This window comes from Osmerus mordax, chromosome 8, assembly GCF_038355195.1.
Source record: "Osmerus mordax isolate fOsmMor3 chromosome 8, fOsmMor3.pri, whole genome shotgun sequence".
In the NCBI taxonomy this organism is placed as follows: Eukaryota; Metazoa; Chordata; class Actinopteri; order Osmeriformes; family Osmeridae; genus Osmerus; species Osmerus mordax.
This window is the reverse complement of record NC_090057.1, coordinates 10,806,834-10,827,619: the sequence shown is the minus strand read 5'-3', so window position 1 is coordinate 10,827,619 and position 20,786 is coordinate 10,806,834. Positions and strand designations below refer to the sequence as shown.

The following is a 20,786-nucleotide window of genomic DNA, read 5'->3' as shown; positions in this document are numbered from 1 at the left end:
TTGTGTGGGTGTCGAGGTGCATGTGTGTCGGGGTGTACGGGGGGGGGGGGGGGGGGGGGAGCGACGGGGGGGGGGATTTTTCGTGCTTTATGACACGGTAGCAAATAGGAGGGAAGTTGTGAGAGTGAAGAGTAGGCGTTATTACTGCTGTGCCTGTGTGTGTGTGTGTGTGTGTGTGTGCCTTTGTGTGTGTGTGTGTGTGCCTTTGTGTGTGCCTATGTGTGTGCCTATTTGTGTGTGTGTGTGTGTGTGTGCCTATGTGTGTGCCTATGTGTGTGTGTGTGTGCCTATGTGTGTGCCTGTGTGTGTGGGTGTGGGTGCGTGCGTGTGTGTGTGTGTGTGTGTGTGTGAGAGAGAGACATTGAGAGAGAGACAAAAAGATCTTAAGGAGTAAATTCAATGAAATGAAATAAAGATGGTGAACTATATTCAACTACCTTTGACTGTATGAAACTACGTTCAACTCCTTGCCCTTAAACGTCTTGCCGCTGTCATCATGGACTCCAAAACACCTGTGCAGGAGGAGGAACACTATTTCAAGCCAACAAGGAATTTCATCAAGTAGTTCACCGGCAACAACACCACTGGTTTCCTATGGAAATCTGGCTTTTACAGGTCAACAGGGGAAATGCAATGCAAACGGAATAGAAAGAAACATCCATAAAGTTGAAACCAGCATTTGCTCAGGCACATTTTGAGTGAAATCTCTGTCATGTTTTGGACCACGGGGGAAGAACAGGTATGGTCACATGACAGGAAGCAACCTCCGAAGACTCCTGGTCAGTTCTCTCACTAGACATAAAACAATTGTTACCAAGTTCAAATGACAACTGACTCAAACATTGTCACTGAAACACAGGAACAAGTTTAGTCGAAATGTGTACATTTGTAAATATGCTGAGTTTGTATCACACAGCACTAGTGACAATTGCACATTTGCCACCAGCATGCCTATTCAGTGTTTTCTGACTGCTGTAAGTCTCTGTCCACACAAAGTCACACACACACACACACACATACACACATTAGGTGCCTGTGTGTGTATGTGAGTGTGTGCATGCCTGCAACAGCATTCTTCAGAACCCAGACTCGGTTTCAGAGGTGAGGGTGACAAGATGTTTACTTCAGAAGTTTCTTCACACCCAAATAAAGAGGAACTAGTCGATCCAAGACCAAGTCTTAAGCATATTTACAGTAGGTGGTAACATGAGCTCACAACTCTGTTTTGTTCAGGGTACACTCTTAAATCCCTCTAAACTGGCTGCAGCAGGGCTTCTCTCTACAGTCTCCTCACAGGTCATCCTGGTACAGTGTGCCAGGCAAAACACCAACTACCCTGGACCGAATCGGACTTTGTATTCGAATACATTTATACCTACCACAGTTAGATCAAAGCTTTCTTCCAGTTTTAGGACACCACAGGATTTGCTCATCATCAACAATCTTGACAAGTGACTCTACAATAATACCTGCATGGAATAAAGATAGCTGGAGATGTTTGAAAACATGAGGTACACTCAACATGTACAATTCCCAAATATTTGGGAATAAATACATTTGAGCTCATCTATTATATAGTCTTTGGGAGCCAAAAGTATGTTTGTTTGTGTGCGTGTGTGTGTGTGTGTATGTGTGTGTGTTTTGTTGCATGTTGTCATGCCTCCCAGTTCTTATGGAAGCCCAGCTCAGATAAGACATTTGTGTAAACCCTCTTCCACTCCTTCAGTGTTATCTGCAGGACCGCAGGTGTCCCAGTCTAAGTACCTTCAGCTTTCACACACACACACACACACACACACACATACACACACACACTACTCAGATACTCAGACACACCTTCCTGCCACAAACACATTCTGCATTGGGCAAAGGCACCACAATTCCCCTTTAACACACACACACACACACATGAAATGTACTGTACATGCAGTCCTGTACATGCACAACATAAACACTCAACGTATGTGGTTGTGTCAAGACCAACAATATCAGAGTCCTCTTATTTCTGTTTCTTCCTCACACTCACTCACTTTCTCTCTCTGTCTCTCTCTCAGGTTATGTCCTTCCTTCCCTCTCTCTCTCTCTCTCTCTCTCTCTTTCTATATCTCTCTCTCTTTCTCTATCTGTCTTTATCTCTTTTATCTCTCTCTCTCTCTGTCTCTCTTTATCTCCCTCTCTTTATCTCCCTCTATCTATCTCTCTCTCTTTCTCTCTCTCTCTTTATCTCTTCTCTCTCTCTCTCTCTCTCTCTCTCTCTCTCTCTCTCTCTCTCTCTCTTCTCTCTCTCTCTCTCTCTCTCTCTCTCTCTCTCTCTCTCTCTCTCTCTCTCTCTCTCTCTCTCTCTTTCTATATATCTCTCTTTCTCTATCTCTCTTTATCTCTTTTATCTCTCTCTCTCTCTCTATCTATCTATCTATCTCTCTCTCTCTCTCTCTCTCTGTCTCTATCTTTCTCTATCTTTCTCTCTATCGCTCTCTTTTATCTCTCTCTATCTCTTTATATATCTCAATCTCTCTCTATCTCTCTTTCTCTTTCTTTCTTTATATCTCTCTCTCTATATATATATCTTTCTCCATCTCTATCTCTATCTATCTCTATCTTTCTCTATCTCTCTCTCTCTTGTTGGTGTCTGTCTGCCCCTATCTCTTTGTTCTGTGTCCCTGTCTCATTACCTTCAAAGATCAAGTCAATGTTTACTGTATATCTTGTTCTCTTATTTTGTATGTGTATATGTGTGTTTGTGTGCATAGCCTTCAAGCACTTTATGAACACTTGAAAGACTACTTTCACACACACACACACACACACACAAACACATGATCAATTATGTAGAGTAACAGATGGCACACATTGCTCTCAATGAAAATGAGAGTGTGTGTGTGCAAAGCACTACGTAAGTCATTATCAACAGAGCACTCCAGTCTACTGTTAAGGTAAACTTACAGTCATCTGGTTGGATTGTTCTTAGCTCACTTTTGTTGTTCCCATATGCCATCACTAGCATCCTCCTGACACACAGACACAGACGTGAGAGTCAGGGCTGGGCTGACTGGAGCTGCAGCTGCCTCTCTTGGAACCAGTCACATCCAAAATTGTTTCAATTTCTCCACATTTGTTGTATACAAAGGGTTTAATGCAGTGAAACGTGTGTGTGTGTGTACCCTGTATCTAGTGAGTGTGTGTGTGTGTGTCTGTGTGTGAGTGTATGAGTATGTGTGTGTGTGTGTGTGTGAGTGTATGAGTATGTGTGTGTGTGTGTGTACTCATACATCAGCCCGGCCATGTTTTGGATGGCAAACCACAAACAAGCTCTCATTGGACCAGTTATTGAATGCTCCCCCAACACACACACACACACACACACACACAGTGGAGAAGGACTTGATTTGAGCGGGATTAGGCCAGGGAACACAGAGGGAGGGAGCATCTCAAACACACACCCCTACTACCATGGCGGGTGTGTATTCGGGAGGCTGGGGTAGGAGAGTGGGGGGGGGGGGGGGGGGGTAGGGGAGTGGGGGGGTAGGGGGTGACTGATGGCCGGGGACCCAGATGACGAGTGGCCTAAATCGGGGCGGCCAGGCGTGATTGTGCGGGGTGAATCAAGCTGTCAGGCCCACTTAGAACTAACAATGGGCTGGGGAAAGGAAGAGAGTGTGGAGAGGAGAGTTATGCCATGGGTGGTGGTGGTGGGGGGAGGGGGTAGGGGGGAGGGGGGGGGGTGGTAACGAGGGAGGGGGGGTCCAGGGGCATGAGGGGTGAGGGGGTAGCATCTCCATTTGTGTGTGTGTGATGGGCTCCATTAACAGGCCCTTCCTTCTGCTCTATTTACCCAGGTGAATAGGAGCGCTGGGCAGGGCCAGAGCGGGAAATGGCCTTGGCCAACTCTATGCGTGTGTGCGTGTCTGCGTGAGTGTCTGTGTGTGTGTGATGAAATGAAACATTGAGGACATTTTTAAGGAGGTAGAGAGAGAGAGAGAGAGAGAGAGAGAGAGAGAGAGAGAGAGAGAGAGAGGAGGTAAATCCTGTGTAGAGTTTCACCAAAGTGTGTAAAAGTAAGTATAGGAAATGTGTGTGTGTCCTTATCCATGTGTGCTTATCCAAGTAGAGTGACGTCACATATGGTACAGTATGTGGCCAGTATGTGGCCTCATTTGCAGGGTTGACAGGAAGAGTGCTCGAGTCCGGTGTGAAAGGTTTACAGTTTGGTGACATTGAGGTGACAGGATATGACACAGACACCAGATCAGTTCAAACGTAATCACCTAATCATAATCTATCATTTACTGAAGTTGAAAAGAGGTATACACATGTATTCAAACAATGATTCACGTGGAAAGTTTTGGCCAAACAGTGTGAGGGCCAGAGGGTTTACTTACATTTGTGTGGGTTTTTTGTTCGTTTTTTTGTATATGTTTTGTATAAACTTAAAAAAATATATATTTTTACCTCAAGTTAGACTAGGTTGTCCACATAAAATCTTTACAAATTACAGTTATTTTACCAAGCTATTTTACCCTACTTTGCCCTATTTTACTATGTGTCATTAATACATAGAGAGCATTATCATGGATTGCAGTTCTGTCTCATCGAACATAAGGAGGTAAATATGACCTCTTTGTGTGAGTTCTTCCACCCTTGTTTGGTTGTTTATTGTTATTTGTTTTTCTTTCTTTCTTTTTAACGGTCAACTGTACATTATGTTTTGTTCTCTTTGACTCACTTGGCACATATCTTCGACTGACCCACTATTTTTGGAGATGTTAACAGTTATTGTCCTGGGACTATCTGTCACATGCACATTGATGTGTTTGTCTGTGTTGGTTTGAACAACCAGACAAACAGCCAAACGAACCAGCAGTCAAATCAGAGAACTGTTACAAACAAGCTAATCTTCTCAGTAACAGAGGTAACAATCCCTCCCCCCCCTCTTTCCCTCTATCTTTCTCTCTTCCTATCTCCCTGTCTCCCTCTCGTGTGCTCTTTATCAGTTCACCCTCTCTTTCTCTCTCCCTACTGACTCTCGTTCTCCCTTTCTGAGTTAGTTGTATCAATCAGACGATGCGTGTGTGTGCGTGCGCACGTATTGAGACCCGATAAGTTATCTGTCAATCTGTCGGGCCCTCGTGTGGCAGTCCTCGTGCAGATCCATACATCCACACGTCTTGTTCCTCCATCTCTATCTGTCCCCAAACATCTTCCCCCGCACCAAGCACCCCCCTCCACACACACACACCCCCACCCCCAGGTGCCTCTGTGCCCCCGTGGCCCCCAGGTGCCTCTGTGCCCCCGTGGCTCGTGTTTCCCCCTCGTCCCGTCCTCTAGCGCTCTCTCCTTCCCTCTCCCTTCTCCTCTCTGTTCATCCTGTCCCCCTGTACTCTCCGACTGGCCCGCGGGAGGCCCAGGTGAGGGTCGAGGTGCCATGTTTTGGTCGGATGACTTAGATCAGTGGCAAGCAATCTGTCCTCGTGTCTGAACTCCTCCTCATGGTGTCCTCACCTCGCCGGGAGGTAAGGACGCTCGCTTTAGAACGGAATTCTCCTACGTGTGACCCTGTGCGAAGCCACAAATGTCAACGTCCTCGTTCGAGTGGCCGCGCGGCTTCTGCTGTGTCTCCAGCGCAACCTGCCCCGGCGCTCCCCTCCCGCTCCTTCCTGTTCCAGGGAAGGTCACAAAGCCAGCAGGGTCACCCAAGGAGGCCAGTGAGATGAGACTGCAGGAGTGGATGGAAACCACAACAATGTACAGTTGTTCCCCCCCCCCCCCCCTTTAAATCTTTTGCTCTCCATTTTCCTCCTTCTCTCTCTCCCCGACTCTCTCTCCGACTCCCTGCCCCCCCCCCCTCCTCTTGTCTCTCTTTCTCCTCTCAGCACTATCTGTCTGTACCCCCCCTCCCTTCTCCTCCCCCATCACCACAGCATGGGTAGGGCAGTTATCAGGCAAGGCCAGTCTAGCCGCTCCCTGCTACCTGACCCCGGCCATCGGGGAGCGGCTGCTCGTGCCTGAGTATCTCTGACCACAACAGCTCTGGGGAATGAGGAAATCAGACTGGAGGAATGCCCGCTGGCGCAGTGCGAGCGGTGGTGTTGTTGTATGGAGCGGTGGTAGGGGGGCCGTGTGTGTGTGTGTGCGCGCACGTGTGTGTGTGTCTTTGTGTGTGGGACACACCAGCCTCTTTGCAACATCCGGCTATAAATCCATTGTGACACGTCAAACTGAATTTGTGAGCCAATCCGCTTGCGACAGACATAAAGCAAAGGTGGTTTAGGACGAACAAGGTCTCGGAGCAGAAATAAGACCTTTGTTCTTAATACAACTGGTTTTGTACTGGACTGATTCTGTCCATATTCTAAACTGAAGTGGTAAAACAGGTTGTGTCACTGATGAAAACCAAGGTACTGTACCTAACCTGCCCCTCTTTATAACTAGAGAGTTCCTAGCAATCTTATGGTGTCATGTTGGCTGAGCGGTGAGGGAGTCGGGCTAGTAATCCGAAGGTTGCCAGTTCGATTCCCGGTCATGCCAACTGACGTTGTGTCCTTGGGCAAGGCACTTCACCCTACTTGCCTCAGGGGAATGTCCCTGTACTTACTGTAAGTCGCTCTGGATAAGAGCGTCTGCTAAATGACTAAATGTAAATGTAAATGTTCTCTCCTCCTCCCTCTCTCTCTTCCTCTTGTCAAGCCCAGATATCTTCACACAATCTAATTCCCCCACTATCATCGAAGCACCCTGGTTGCCATAGCGCAGGCCTAAATGGTCATGCCTGTCTCCCAGGGGAACGAAGTGACTACTGGTTGTCGCATCAGAGTTAACAGCATGTGGAGACCAGAGTGAACTTCCATCTGGGGCCAAAGGTCACTCTACTTGACATGCTGTAGCTTTCCAGGAGAATTTTGCACTGATTAAGGCTAGTGTCACACTCCCAGTGGCTTGTGTAACGCAATCATTATTAAGTGTTTGCTTGCTATGTCAGTTTTGGTGAGAAGGCTTTGAACGGGCAACCATGGCCACGTTTCTCCGCTCATCACGCAAAATCAGACGTTTCCATGATTAAATGCTTCGAGGAAGATGCAAGTTTTGTTTTGCACCTGTGTTTTTGTTTTTTTGTGCCTTTTTTCTTTCTTTCCTCCCCCCCAACGCTCGCCCCCCCCCCCTTCCCCCTTCCCCTCCCCCCCTCTTTCTCGGTCTCTGTCACACTCAAATGCACACAAACACACACACACACACAGGCAGGCAGGCAGGCAGGCAGCTGGGCCTTCAGACAGAGGGAGCAGGTGTCTAGTCTCTGGAGGTTTGGGGTTGTGGGTGCAGGAGAGGGAGGCATTCCCATTCTGAAAGTCTGCTTCTGGACTCTCACACCTCAGACTCCCCCTTTTCCGGAGTGTCCTTTCACAGCGTACTGTACATGCTGTATGTACACACACACACACACACACCGCACACACACCGCACACACACCGCACACACACCGCACACACACACACTAAAACTGCCAGCTGACAGAAAGAGTCATTTTATGAACAGAGACACACACCATCCTCTCCGCCCCTCAGCTTTTGTTTTCATAACCATTTTCACTTCACTACATTCTGCTCCAAAACCTAAACCAAATTAATAGTACAGTCTGACTCAATAAACCAACATATAACGTACTGTACAGTATATATTCTGTATATTGTATCAACATTTACCAAACATTTGCACTTTAATATGTGTTCAGATGAGCTACTCTCCTTACTCTATATCCTATATGTATCCTGTTTATACTTTATACTAGAATGCATTTCAGGCAATTTGTTCATGAGAGCAAATTCAGGGATTTCTTTTTCTTTTCATAATGCTTATTAATGTGGCTCAGCTTGCTTTTATTGAGCTCAACTATATCATGTATGTATTTATGTACTTATGTTTTTTTTATCTGTACTTCTATCCCTTGGAGATTTGAACTCTGTCTATTTTTGAGGCCTCTATGATGGTTTCAGGGGGCAAGTGTGAGACAGATGGCTGTAGGGGGGATGTGAAAACTGGGGGAGCTGTAAATATAACCCCTGGTCCGGGTCTGGGCCCCTCGGCCTGCAGGACCTCACAGAAAAAGAGAGAGCGAGACCTCCTCTCCAGAGACTGAACACTCGACTCATAGACAAGAGTGTGTGGGTGATGCCTTATGTGTGCGTGTGTGTGAGTTGTCATGTTTACAATGGAGATGAGGGGGATTTCTCCATAGTATGAAAAAGTGTCACTTTCTCAATTTCCACTGGAAGCTCTTCTCTTTAAAACGACCGAAGAGGATCATGTACCCTGTCTTTAGATAGAGATGTTACAGTTGAAGACATTTGCATTTTCTTGCTTTATCATTGTAGACTGCTAAAGTTTTTAATCTCTATGCTAACACAAAGGTTACCTTACATGTCTGTAGAGTGCCAAGAAAAACTGGAGGCAAACAATCATTCTTTGTTACAACGTCCTGATGGTATAAGTGGATATCAGTGTCTGTGAGTATGTGTGAATATTTGAATACTACAGAGTAGAAAGTATTTGAATACTAAAGATACACTCCACCTTTATAAACTTGGCTGTGAAAAAGGCTATTCATTCACAGGCAAAAAGGCTATTCATTCACAGGCAGCTAATATAAATCCTTCAGACTAACAGTGGATCAGTTTAAAGAACAAACTATTATTGTTGCTGGAACTACTGTTTACATCAACTTCTCTACTTTGCTGAATCAACAAGATTTCAAATGAGAAAAATATGCTGGTATGATTTACCTTCGCCTGGTCACCTCTGAGCTTGTCATTATTGTTCCACTTGTTAATTTATAAATGTAGACTACGAAAGAAATGTAATTGAAAAAGGACAAACTTTATTAGCAAGGCAGTATACAAATATATAAAAAAGATGAAATCTTGGCCTGTATAAAAGCTTTTATAAAACTTTTTTGTTGCTGAAAGCTACTATAAAACACATGAAATATAAAAATGATTGTCTTGCTAAGTGTTTGAAAATTGGCTACTGTAGTTGTAGTATAAAACATGCTGATTTTATATGCATTATAAAAAAAGTATCAAAAGTAACCTTTCAAACCACAAACAGCTATATAAAACTTGAGATACTACAGGGCCATTGTTTGTAGTATAATAGCAGTGTTTTACACAAACATTTGTAGAGAACTAGGAATTCAAGTGCAGAACTGACAAACTTGATGTGTTCTCAGTGTGATTAACAACTGTAAACTTATGTTGGACTTTAGGTTTGACTTGATAAAAAAATTATCACAAGAGTAGTTAATACATTTGTTCAATGGAAACGTCTCCCTATACAGTATACTGTAAAGGTAAATAATGAAACCAAAAACATACAATACAGGCTTTAGTAAAATCTTGTTTGTAGTTCTCACACAAGCTTCTCATATGGGGTAACACTTAAATGGACTGGCCCAATTGTCACATAAGCATAACAACATCATCCATAATCATTCGTTAGGATGACATAAGAGAGGACATTGCAGCTCGTGTTCAGCAGTGAAATGTTAACGTCTTGTCAAAAACACACTTGCTAAGGCTTCATTAGGGCCTATGTCATCAGTGAGAGTGTATTGTGACTGAAATACATAGGTTTGCAGTTATTTGGTCATGTTTGACACGTTCATTTTTAGTTAGGTGTAATGCTAGGGAGCTTTAGGGCTGAAATACTGGAATCAAACACTGCTTGATTGGCCGATTGTAAAAAAAAAATAAAAAAAATAAAAAAAAACTGTCCCCATGAAAATAAAACCAATAAATTAATCAGATTGTTCTTTATATTAATATGAAAAATTAATAATTATCACGAATACAGCCCTCTGCAAATTACAGGAATATTTCCCCACTTATAATACAACATACATATTAGAATAACAAAAGCAAAAAGAGAATTGACAGAAAAAAATACAAACTAGAGAGGGTGCAATTTCTGGGGAAATTGTAGGGTGTGCTTGCTTGCTTGCGTCAGTTGCACAGGGGTCCGTTTTTTAATGACATTTTTACAACTGATATTTGGTATATTTTATATAAAAATACATAGGGCCTACTTATAATTTATAAAGATTACATAGATTTAAAAGCATCTTTTTTTGATGCTCAGAACTGCTCTTTTTCAGAGCTCCTATCAAATTGGGAGCCTATCAATTCGACGTGTGAGCGTATTCTTTTGTTTTCTGATTGATTATTTACAACTCAAAATACGAGTGAAGTGTAGAATGAAATGTGATGTCTTCTCATTTCCCCTGCAAGAGGCAGCCTCATAGCTGAATCAACGAATACATTTGGCAGACCGGTGTAAAAATTTAGCTAATCTCTATGACTTAAACGTACTTTTAAATTTTCCCTTCTCGTGATATTGCAGGCATGTAGCCTACTCATATTGCATTCATTCATGAATAAAGAACCCCCTTTGAAGATAATTCTACGACGTTACCGGCAGTAGAAGATGGAATCGCGATTCAAACAGTACCATCTGCTAAAATATGCCCCCAAAAACGTAAATAAGCTTGACATTTATTTAGTGGAAAATCGCTCATTCATAAAAAAGCTCTCTGGTAGCGATCATTGTCAGTAACAACGCAAAATGCGATATTGCCCTGTGTGGAGAAGCTGCCCCGGTAAATTCTACTACGGTACAGTACTAGACTACTGCTGTGTTCGTCTTGGTAAAGTAGCGATTGCGTTGGTTGAATTCGATTTAACGTTCCGTTGTACGGTTTAGGCTGAAATTAATTATTAATTTTTATTAATTATTTTCTTGAACAGATTGACAAAGTTTAGGCTGAGGCAATGAAGTTCAGGTTAGTAGTCAGATAGTTTCACTTATTGAAAGACTTGATTTAAGTACGGGGAGTGCCGAACATGTTCTGTCGCCGTTTGACTTCCTACAGCTGTGTAGATGTTTTTGTAGTGTCTCGCGTAGGCTACAGCGTTGCAGTGAGCCTACACCCACAAATCGTTTACTTGTAATGTAATGTCATAATAAATCCTACAATGAAAATTTATTTGTGAGGAATGTTTATTTTAAGGATTGAAAGCAGATGCATCATAGACCATAGTATGTGTTGCCCAGGCAACAGAGGCTAATGTCATGATGCTAATGCTTCAGTGAAATAGTAGACTACCGTTTCCGAAAGTAGATGTGGGCCTACTTCCTTAATAATATCAGCTAATATTGTACATTACATTTCACAATTGTGTTTCACATCACAAAGTAAAATGAGTAAATAGTTATCACCCTGGCCTCTTTGCTTGTGGCGTTTCTGCAGCTGCCTTGCAGTAAAGCTATAGTTAGCCTAGCTATCCCCCAAGTTAACAGATGCGAAACGACTATTCTGCTACAGGTAGTCACGCGTGTTTTCGTGACGTAGTGACGTTAGTAACGTCAGTGACTGTGGCTAGCAAATTAGCCACCGTTAGCTTCACTTTTCGCCACAAAAACTTAACTTGAGCCTAAACCATGCAACGGAACGTAAATCCCAATAGAAGCAACTCAATCGCTACCAAGACGAAACTTTTGACACCTAGATTGTCTATGTAGGCCAAATATTGACTGAGTTTTAGGGGGGCGAAAATAAACAATAATAAATATATATGTGAGAGAACAAAGGTAAAATAAAACACATGTGAGAGAACAAAATAAAATAAAACACAAAACACAAACAAATAATAGTCTTTGGTTGGTTGAAATCCAACAAGTGTGTTAAAAACACCAAACGGCATCAAGCCTCTCCCAACTGTTGTACCACAACAAAATAAAAAACTTGAAGAGTGCAGGGAATGTTGATGTTTTCAAATCAACTTCTGTTTCTCTTCTGTCATTTGTGTGCATGTGTGTGTGTGTATTTACATGACCAGAGTCCTCGTAGAGTAAGTATTCATGTATTTGTGGCTCTGCTCCAAAGCCAAGACTTGGTCCTCTGTCTTCCCACAAGCCACCTGCTCCCATGTGCTGAGTTGCTGCAGAGACAGAGAGAAAAACAGATAAAGAGAGAGAGTGAGGTAGAAGCAGATAGACAAAGAGACAGAGAGAAAGAGAGAGAGAGAGAGAGAGAGGGAGAGAGAGAGAGAGAGAGAGAGAGAGAGAGAGAGAGAGAGAGGGGGAGACAGACAGTATGTGTTATGGCAAGTTTACATTGTATTATCTAGTAATCTATCATGCAATCTGAAACCTAGGCTAACTTCTGACTCACACACACACCTGCTGTTGGCTGGTCATGGACCGGTGGGGGACGTGGTAGGACTTGTGTCCATCATCACTGAGCACTGAGCTGGTTAACAGGTCCTGGGAAACAGAGAGGGTCACCTGACATTCATTTCACAATTTGTCCTCAAAGAGAGTCCATTCGTCCACCCCGGATCAGTCCTGGAAGAAGACTTTCTGTTGTCTGCCTCTAAACGCTAATGTCAATAACAGGGTTCCCTACATAAAGCTTCGTCATGGTTCATTCAAGTATTGCGTCTGTCAGGTCTTATTCAAGTCGGATAGTCCCACCTCGTTAAACCGTACAGTAAAAACAGGTCATGACACGACACACGACAGGGGTTATGAGGTGAAAGGTCACTCACTGGTACTTCCTGGGCAGGGCCTGAGGGGGAGAAGAGCTGGGCGTGGAGGTCTTGTCCATCCCACTGCATGCAGGGACTCCTCTCACACGGCGCCTCCACCTGTGACCACAACCACAAGCTGTCAGAGCGCGTGCGGGAGCTCACCACGGATGCACGCAGAGCATGTTCACAACTGGATTTGAACCACTTGGGGGCCGTTAGCCAGAAGAATGCATTTCCCTGAACTGAAGCGCTTCAACTGCGAAATGTTAATGGTGTGATCGCAAAACAAACAGGCATGTCCGTGATGATTCATAGCATTTCACGAAGCATTCAGGGTGCTTTCACTTTTGCTTCTCCGGAAAAAGAAAGTTGGTGTCTTCCAGCTGTGTGTGTGTGTGTGGATGCAGTTGTGTTCGGCTGTGTTAAAGAGAGTAAATGGAAATACCTCTTGTTTAATCTTCTTTAGAGGGAGATGCTCATCTTGCGACCCCCCCGCTGAGATGGTACACTCCATGGGCTCCTGCTTGATGGAATCTACCAATTCCTGCTCCAGAGGGGAGTTCTGAAAAAGACCAGGAAAGCCTATTGAGTGAGTGTCCACAGAAGACAGGGGGGTAGAGCCCACATCAGCAACCTTAGTTTGACTTCACCTGGTTCATTTTTATTGACACTATTCATTTATATTGTTTTTAATTGGCAACTTTAGTGTACGCTCTGTAAGCAAATGTACGTATTTTCATATTCCAAGCGTAGTCTTGGTGTGTGTGTGTGGCGTGTGTGTGCGCACGTGTGTGTGTCTCACCAGTAGTTTGAAGGATCCGTATTTGGATTCCTGGGTCAAGGCCGACCTGAAGGGAGTGGGCGTGCGAGGAGTGGACTCCATGATAGAACGTCGGATGTTGGGAGTCCTGAACCTAAGTTGAAAGAGAGAGAGAGGGTGAGTTTTGCATTGACTGTGGAACACAGACGGCTACAATAGAATGGAAGAAAGTAGATTGAAATTGAATCAGATGGAGCATGAGATCTTACATGTCGTTTTCTTTCTGCAGCCGGAGGGTGTGGTCTCGGTGTAAGGGTATGACCAGCAGGGGTTTGGTGTCCACAGGTGAGCTCATCGATAGGCTGTCGCTGTCTGAGTGTTCTGAGCTTGTTGATTGGTTGAGAAACTGTGGTTGAATAAAAAAAAGAGACCAATGAATATGAGTCTAATCCCAAGTGTCATGGGAACCTGCGGGGTCACATCGATAGCTACGAGGCGAAAAGAAGGGTGGATAGGTGGAAGTAAGCAAGATCCAGGTCAGATCAAAACAGTTTTCATGAAAACATGGAATAATAGAACAGTTGATGGAAAATGCAGAGTACTGGGCAGAGAAAGGGAGAGAAGGAGAAGGAGAGGGAGAGAGATGATTTTATATTGAAGCACACTAATTAGTCCTCACACGGGATGGGTGATTGATTAGACTGCATACAGTAATCAGATGGATGGTGATTGGTTCAATTCAAATTCGATTGAAACCGCTGTTGCTTAGCTACCTGCGAGGGTGAAAAGGGCAGGTTTCTGACTGGAGTACGCTTGGGCGTTGAGCAGGCGAAACTGGCCAATGAAAATGTGCCATGACCAGTCCCTGAGCCCTGATTAGGCAAGCCCCTGTTCGTTGTGGGCAAGCTCCTATCAGAGAGCGTACTGCTGGCGACCTCATTCATTGAGGATAGGCTCTGAAGAGAAGGCGGGAGCGGAGAAGGGGTCAAACCCACCATTGTGCCAGATGCTAGTGCTATGCTAATCGGTTCTGGAAGAATTTGATGCTCTGTCTATCAGTGTCGCAGTTTAAACTTCAATTTCGAGGAGGTTAGTCACTTGGCAAGACACGCTTGTTTGTGTATTTTTTGTCGCTTACTGAACAAACTTCACGAAACATCGTCTTACCGAGTCGATCACTGACTCCATGAACTCTGACTCTGGCAGGCCGGAAAGATTGGAGCTGTTGTTGCTGTTGTTGTTATTGTGGTTGCCGTGGACGACAGTACCCAGGCTGCGTGCCGACGAGGCGCTGCCTTCTGGGAGGCACCCCTGGTCGAGGGGCGGGGCTGGGGCGGCTGCCTGGTGGGGGTGGGAGGTCACGCCCTCTAAGCTGTCTGTCAGAGAGCCCTGGTTTATCCAGTTCAGAATTGATGGTATCATCTGACAGGGAGAGAGACAGATGGAGAGAGAGACATACAGAGGGAGATAGACAGAGAGGGAGATTGGAGGGAGAGACATACAGAGGGAGATAGAGAGAGAGGGAGATGGAGGGAGGGAGGGAGAGAGAGAAAGGGAAGTTGAGTTTGAAGCTTTGGCAGCGTAGCTGTGATAAGTGGGAAGGTAGTAGGGTTGCACAAGGGTCAAACAGGGCCCAAGATAAGCGGCCATTTCATCACTTCTGTTGTAGGCAGTGAAATTGACCCCCCAGATGTTTCCTCCCTGTGCACACACACACAAACACACACACCTTCACTGTCATAACACTGTGCGCCGGCCACAGAGACACACACACACCCATACACACTCACTGGCTGTGAAGGCTGGCCTCTCAGTTCATTCTCTGTTGACATCAGCAGCAGTTCAATCTCTTTCACTCTTTTCTCCTTCTCTGGGTCCTCCTCATTATAGTGTCTCTGGGAAGAGAGAGAGGGAGAGAGAGACAGAGAGAGAGAAAGATTAGAATTGTGTTACTCTTTTTTGTGGCCATGTGAATAGACTACCATCACTGTTTTTGTTCTGTTATACCTGTATAGCAGCTGTTCCATACTGTGGAATGTTCCGGATGTTGAAATGCAACGACACAGGAAAGGGAACCTAAGACACAGAGCCAACCAGAAAACGATTAAAACTGACCGACAAACAATCATACGTATGATTGTTATGTTATCTGCCAACAAAGCTAAGACAGTTTGCAAAGACTACATTTCCCAATATAACCCCTGGACCTCAGAGTAGTTTTTTTTGCATTGTGTTGGTTATGCAAGGTGTGGTTTGGGGAAGGAGTGTCCACTCACCCTGTGTGTGTCAGAAATGTAGCAGGGGTAGTTGGTCGATAGGGGGGACAAGGGTGGGAGCTGCACATGATTGGGCGAGTGGTGGGAGAAGCCCAAGATGTGGTTGGCCTTGCCGTAACCTGTGGCGACGGACATAGAGGCGGCGCTGGACTTGTTGGCGTGCTGCAGATAACCCTCCTGCTCCACTTTGCGCCTCATGGTGGAGTTCCAATGGTTCTTGATAGCATTATCAGTCCTAGGCAATAAACACATACACACACACGTGCGCGTCATTACAAAACTCACACACACACACACCTCAATAGCATTATCTCTCCCAGGCAGCAAACACACACACACTGTCCAAGGCATACAGTACACCTCCCCACACCCATGATTTATCATTGGGGGATCCAATTGTCTGGACGACCCGAGTGAGGCCGAACCAGTAGGCGACCAGGGGTGGGACCCTGGAGCTCCGCGTGGGCAGCCTACCTGCCAGGGAGCAACTTGGCGATCTCAGCCCAGCGGTTGCCCAGCTTCTCGTGGGCCTGGTAGATGATCCTGTCCTCCTCCTCTGTCCAGGAGGTCTTCTTCACCTCGGGGTTCAGGTGGTTGTGCCAGCGCTCGCGGCACTGCTTGCCAATGCGCCCCTTCAGGTGCTTGGCGATGACGGACCAGCGCTTGGCGCCGTACTTCTGGACCAGCTCTATGACCTGGGAGAGGGGAGGGGAGGAAGAGGACAGAAAGCGGGGGCAGGAGGGAGGGAGGGAGGTGGGAAGTAAAGAGAGGATGAAGAGGGAGGGGTGGAGAGAAGGGGAAGAAGAGGACAGGAAGCGGGGGCAGCAGGGAGGGAGGGAGGGAGGGAGGGAGGGAGGGAGGGAGGGAGGGAGGGAGGGAGGGAGGGAGGGAGGGAGGGAGGGAGGGAGGGAGGGAGGGAGGGAGGGAGGGAGGGAGGGAGGGAGGGAGGGAGGGAGGGAGGGAGGGAGGGAGGGAGGGAGGGAGGGAGGGAGGGAGGGAGGGAGGGAGGGAGGGAGGGAGGGAGGGAGGGAGGGAGGGAGGGAGGGAGGGAGGGAGGGAGGGCAAGGGGGTAGACGAAGTAGAAGGACAGGATGATATGGGGTTTAGGGGGAAGATAAAGAAATAAAGAGAGTGAGACAGGGCCATGGGGGAATGGAGAAAGATAACAAAATAATGTAGTCCTCGCAATCCAGTCAACAGCCACCTTCTCATTTCCATTCTTTCGTCAATGACTCTCCCTCTCCTCACCCTTCCCTCTCCCGCTATCTCCCCCCTACACGGCTGGGGGCACCTGCTAGTGATCAGGAAAGGGAGTTTCCACATGATACGTTAGCTTCCCCTGCTAATCATTACCTCCCTAGCATCTGCACTGAAACACAACTCCCTTTGGCTGATGTGCACCCTTGAGTGAGTTATTGAGTGAAGAGGCACCGTTGATCTCAGTGAAACTTTAGAGCTGGCTCTTCCCATACCGGATAAACTAATTCAATCTCTCTCATAAGCATGTTTCTGAAGGTGTGTTCACCTGCAGGTTGCTTACAGTAAAGTGATGCTTACTTGGACATGTGTTCTAAGGTTAGGTTCTTTCCAAAAGGTTGGCCTACATTCTGTTCTCTTTCTGGTTGTGTAACATTCTATAATGCTGTTATATAATTCTATAATGTTATGTAGGAGGTTCCAGCAGTTCTTTATTCCATGGGTATGTGGATTGCTTCAGTTAAAGTTCTAGGATATAAATGATTCTTTGTCTATTCTCATCTTGTTTGGATCTGTACATACCCTCTGGTCCTCCTCTTTGGTCCAGGGACCTTTGATGAGTTCTGGATTGAGAACTTTCTGCCACCGGTGCTGACACTGCACATCTGTTCTGTTCTGTTGGTCCAGAAAAATAAATGTTAAGAGTTGTTGAGTTGTTTGTCATGGAGACTGATTAGGACAATGGTATATTCTGTAAGGCCCCAAGCATGCTTTGGAAGTTGGAATCAAAATTCGACTTGGGTGAACAGCAAGTGAAGGTGGTTGTGTGAAGTGTGTGTGTGTGTGTGTGTGAGCATGTATATGTGTGTAGGGGATCAGCACAGTGTCTGGTCGTATATTATTCATTCACAGTGTGTGTGAGGAGCAGGTGCTCAGACAGGGCAACAATTCTAGTTTCTCATTTCCACACAAGACTGAAAAAAAAGTTTTATTTTTGGAGAAATGAAATTGTATCACTGGTCTTCTAACACTCATGCATGATTTGTGTGTGTCTGTGTGTGTGTGCATGTGTGCGTGTGTGTGTGTGTGTGTGTAGGGGGGGATCTAAGTGTGTGTGCGTGTCTGTGTGCATGTACAGTACACCTCATGCATAAGCCTTAGCCCTCATTGGGCTATGACAAGAACTAATCATTCCCATTGGGAATGACTGGTTGCCACCAAATCCCCCATTACCCAAGAAGATACTATGGAATACACACCAGACGTTACTTCTAAAATAAGCATCAGTACACACACACACACACAACAACTTGTGTTGGATGGAAAAAGTTGAATATGTGTGTGTGTGTGTGTGGGTGTGTGTGTGTGTGACTTACAGGCAGAAAACTGGCAATTATTTTCCAGTCCTCTGAACCATGGTGCTCAACCAGCTTTTTTAATTTTTCATCCTGTAACAAATAAAAACATTTAAAGAATTGTTGTTTTTTGAAACACAAGTGTGTGAGTATGTGTGTATGTATGTGTGTGCATGTGTGTGTGTGTATACCTCCTCCCGGGTCCAGCGTGTTTTGCCAAGATGGCGTTTTCCTGCCTTGGCCAGAGGCCCATCATAGTCATGGTCATACATCTCAATCTCATCGTCCTCCTCCTCACTACTGTAAACACTGAGGGGAAACACAGAACAAGGAGAGGATGAGGGAAGGAGCAAGAGATATGGAAAAGGAATGAAAGAATGAAAGAAAGAAAGAAAGAAAGAAAGAAAGAAAGAAAAAAAAGTGAGAACACCTTTGTCACATGGCTACTGAATTAAAACCAACCCTTTCAATAAAAACACATGTACAGTACAGTAACTCAAGAGAAGAAGAAAAAAAACACTCTTTGACAGAACCAGTCATTCTTGCAGGTTTGGGTGCAGGCCCTGAGCCAGACACCCACAAGGGGAGAACAGTACATATTTGGAGAAACTGGTTCTGGGGTGGGTGTTTTTAGTTTCCACAGATACCAGGATTGGCACAGGTGATCATCATTTCATGACTTCAGCGTGTCCAGACCTGCACTTGCATTGTCAGAACAGCACGCAATCATCAACCCCATTAGCCAATCAGAACATAGGACACGTGGAAGCCTGATAGGATACCTTTGTGTGTGACAGGGGGACAGGTGTACAGGAACCCTGTGTACTAAATGTGTGTGTGTGTGTACTGTATTACAAAGGATAAGCTAAGTATGCAGATAGCCCTAAACTTTTCATCAACTTCCTTAACAACGTGTGATTCCTATTTGTCCAACTACAATATGTAAGAACAAAGGTCAATCATGAATTTGCCTAACATGAAAGAAATGTGAACTGTTAGTATGTCTTTGTCTAAAAATGTATGTAGACCTAGTCTTTATCCATTAGGATGAACTCAATAAACAAAATAAAACTTTTAGCTCTTTTTTTATCACCAACAAAATTCATAGTAAAAAACAAACATGATATCTGAATAATGACCAAGCACATTTAAAGTGAGTTTAGAGGTAATATCATGGTTTATTGGAATCCCAACTTCGTAAGGGAGGCTTGGCGACTGTAATCTTGGTTTGAAGACAACGGGACATCTGAGCCAGTGCCGCCACACTCGGCTAGACTGGAAACTCAGGGGTGACTCAAGTCTAAGCTACCTGGCATGAAACAAAACGTACATGGTGCACTGTAAAATGTTTCGCCTTAATATGTATTCATGTAATTTATGCTCAGTATCTTATAGTTCGAAACTGCTCTACACTTGTGGAAGATTTAACCAACATAGCCGATTGTTCTCGAATGACTAACTAAAAAGTGAAAATGTGAAAGTGAAATTGTTTGATGTATAGGTTACTGTATAGGTTACTATACAATAACTAATCCAAGGTTTTTGTTGCACCTTGCACTTAAACTCAATAAACTCAATAAACAATGTGTTTTAGCACACGCCCGCCTGTTTCACGTTTAGCTTCCATTGTATCCACCATATAATTAATGGAACATAATCCATATCATAAAAGAGCCAATGCACACGGCAAAGCAAACTGAACACCTGCTTTGTAGCTACCAGAACGAATTAAAAGATCGGTCGGTGTGTGAGCGTGTGAGAGAGCGCAACTATTAACACACTAGCGCTCTCTCTCTCCCCACTAAAATGACAGCAGCCAGCGAAAGGAACGCGTGCCAGATGAGCTGCACCACCTGTCATCTGCGCGCCCAACACAAGTGCGCTTCTTCATACAAAACAACATACTTTTCACAACTGACCCCAATCTCGCTTACTCCATACACCACACAGCAAACTTGGAAAATAAAAGTAGTCTCAAAATAAACCACTTGGCTATGTGAACAGGCAATCAGAAACTAGACAGTAACAGGCATGGAAACGCAATGAATGAGACACACTAAAGCCATGAATGTGCTATCGACCTAATAAAGACCGGGTGATGTAGAAACGTACCTGTTTCTTGGCCGCCGAGCCATCGTAAGTTTCACAAGAGAGCGGCTTGCCGTGTGCGCACAGCTCTGTCTTTCAGAGTAATCTCCGGAGTAGGAAGCAGGTTGACATTATAATGCATGTAAACACCAGCGTGCCACATTAGAGCTAGCGCTCCTCCTCCCGCTTCATTTCGCGCCCCGGGGCATTGCGCAAGCGCGCCATAGAGAGAGCCTACCTTCGTGGGGCGCGTATTTCTATCCTGTCCGCGCTAAACTCTTGCTATTTTCATGAGGCTGTTTCTAGTTCCTTCAAGAAGAAAAAAAGGAGAAGGAAGGGGGTTATTGTATCTGAGAACAATGTCAACAATTGGAAGGAATGGAAAGTAGCCTAGGGACCACAGAAAGTGAAGTGGAACGCTTTCTCCCTGGCTACCTGTTGCTCTGGTGCCCGGTGGTGTTGTGGATACAGATGTGTTGATGATCCCCCCACGCACCTACTGCGCTTATTCATATCAATTCATTCGCTTTCTTAC

At 45.1% G+C, this 20,786-nt stretch overlaps 1 protein-coding gene across 3 annotated transcripts; it reads right to left on the bottom strand.

Annotated features, from left to right (window-relative positions):
- Window positions 1-11,667: 11,667 nt before the first annotated feature.
- Window positions 11,668-20,338, bottom strand: myb (v-myb avian myeloblastosis viral oncogene homolog). Of its 3 annotated transcripts, none has more exons than XM_067241904.1 (15): window positions 20,276-20,338; window positions 18,355-18,472; window positions 18,185-18,256; window positions 17,391-17,483; window positions 16,086-16,306; window positions 15,612-15,846; window positions 15,343-15,411; window positions 15,126-15,230; window positions 14,503-14,757; window positions 13,605-13,741; window positions 13,378-13,489; window positions 13,021-13,137; window positions 12,594-12,692; window positions 12,218-12,309; window positions 11,668-11,984 (listed from the first exon to the last, which is right to left on the bottom strand). In XM_067241904.1, the coding sequence occupies exons 1-15, from the start codon at window positions 20,296-20,298 to the stop codon at window positions 11,903-11,905; spliced, it is 1,830 nt and encodes a 609-aa protein (XP_067098005.1). In that variant the 5' UTR covers window positions 20,299-20,338; the 3' UTR covers window positions 11,668-11,902. The 3 variants fall into 3 exon arrangements, with proteins under 3 accessions (XP_067098005.1, XP_067098004.1, XP_067098006.1); XM_067241903.1 differs by having other exon boundaries at window positions 12,226-12,309; XM_067241905.1 differs by lacking the exon at window positions 14,503-14,757 and having other exon boundaries at window positions 12,226-12,309.
- Window positions 20,339-20,786: the final 448 nt, after the last annotated feature.

Coding starts and splice junctions, on each gene's coding strand:
- myb (XM_067241903.1), bottom strand. CDS start 20,298: ATGGCTCGGCGGCCAAGAAACAG. Junction 15,847..16,085: donor GCCAAGTTGCTCCCTGGCAG/GTAGGCTGCCCA, acceptor TTTATTGCCTAG/GACTGATAATGCTATCAAGA. Junction 13,138..13,377: donor ACGGATCCTTCAAACTACTG/GTGAGACACACA, acceptor GGTCTTTTTCAG/AACTCCCCTCTGGAGCAGGA.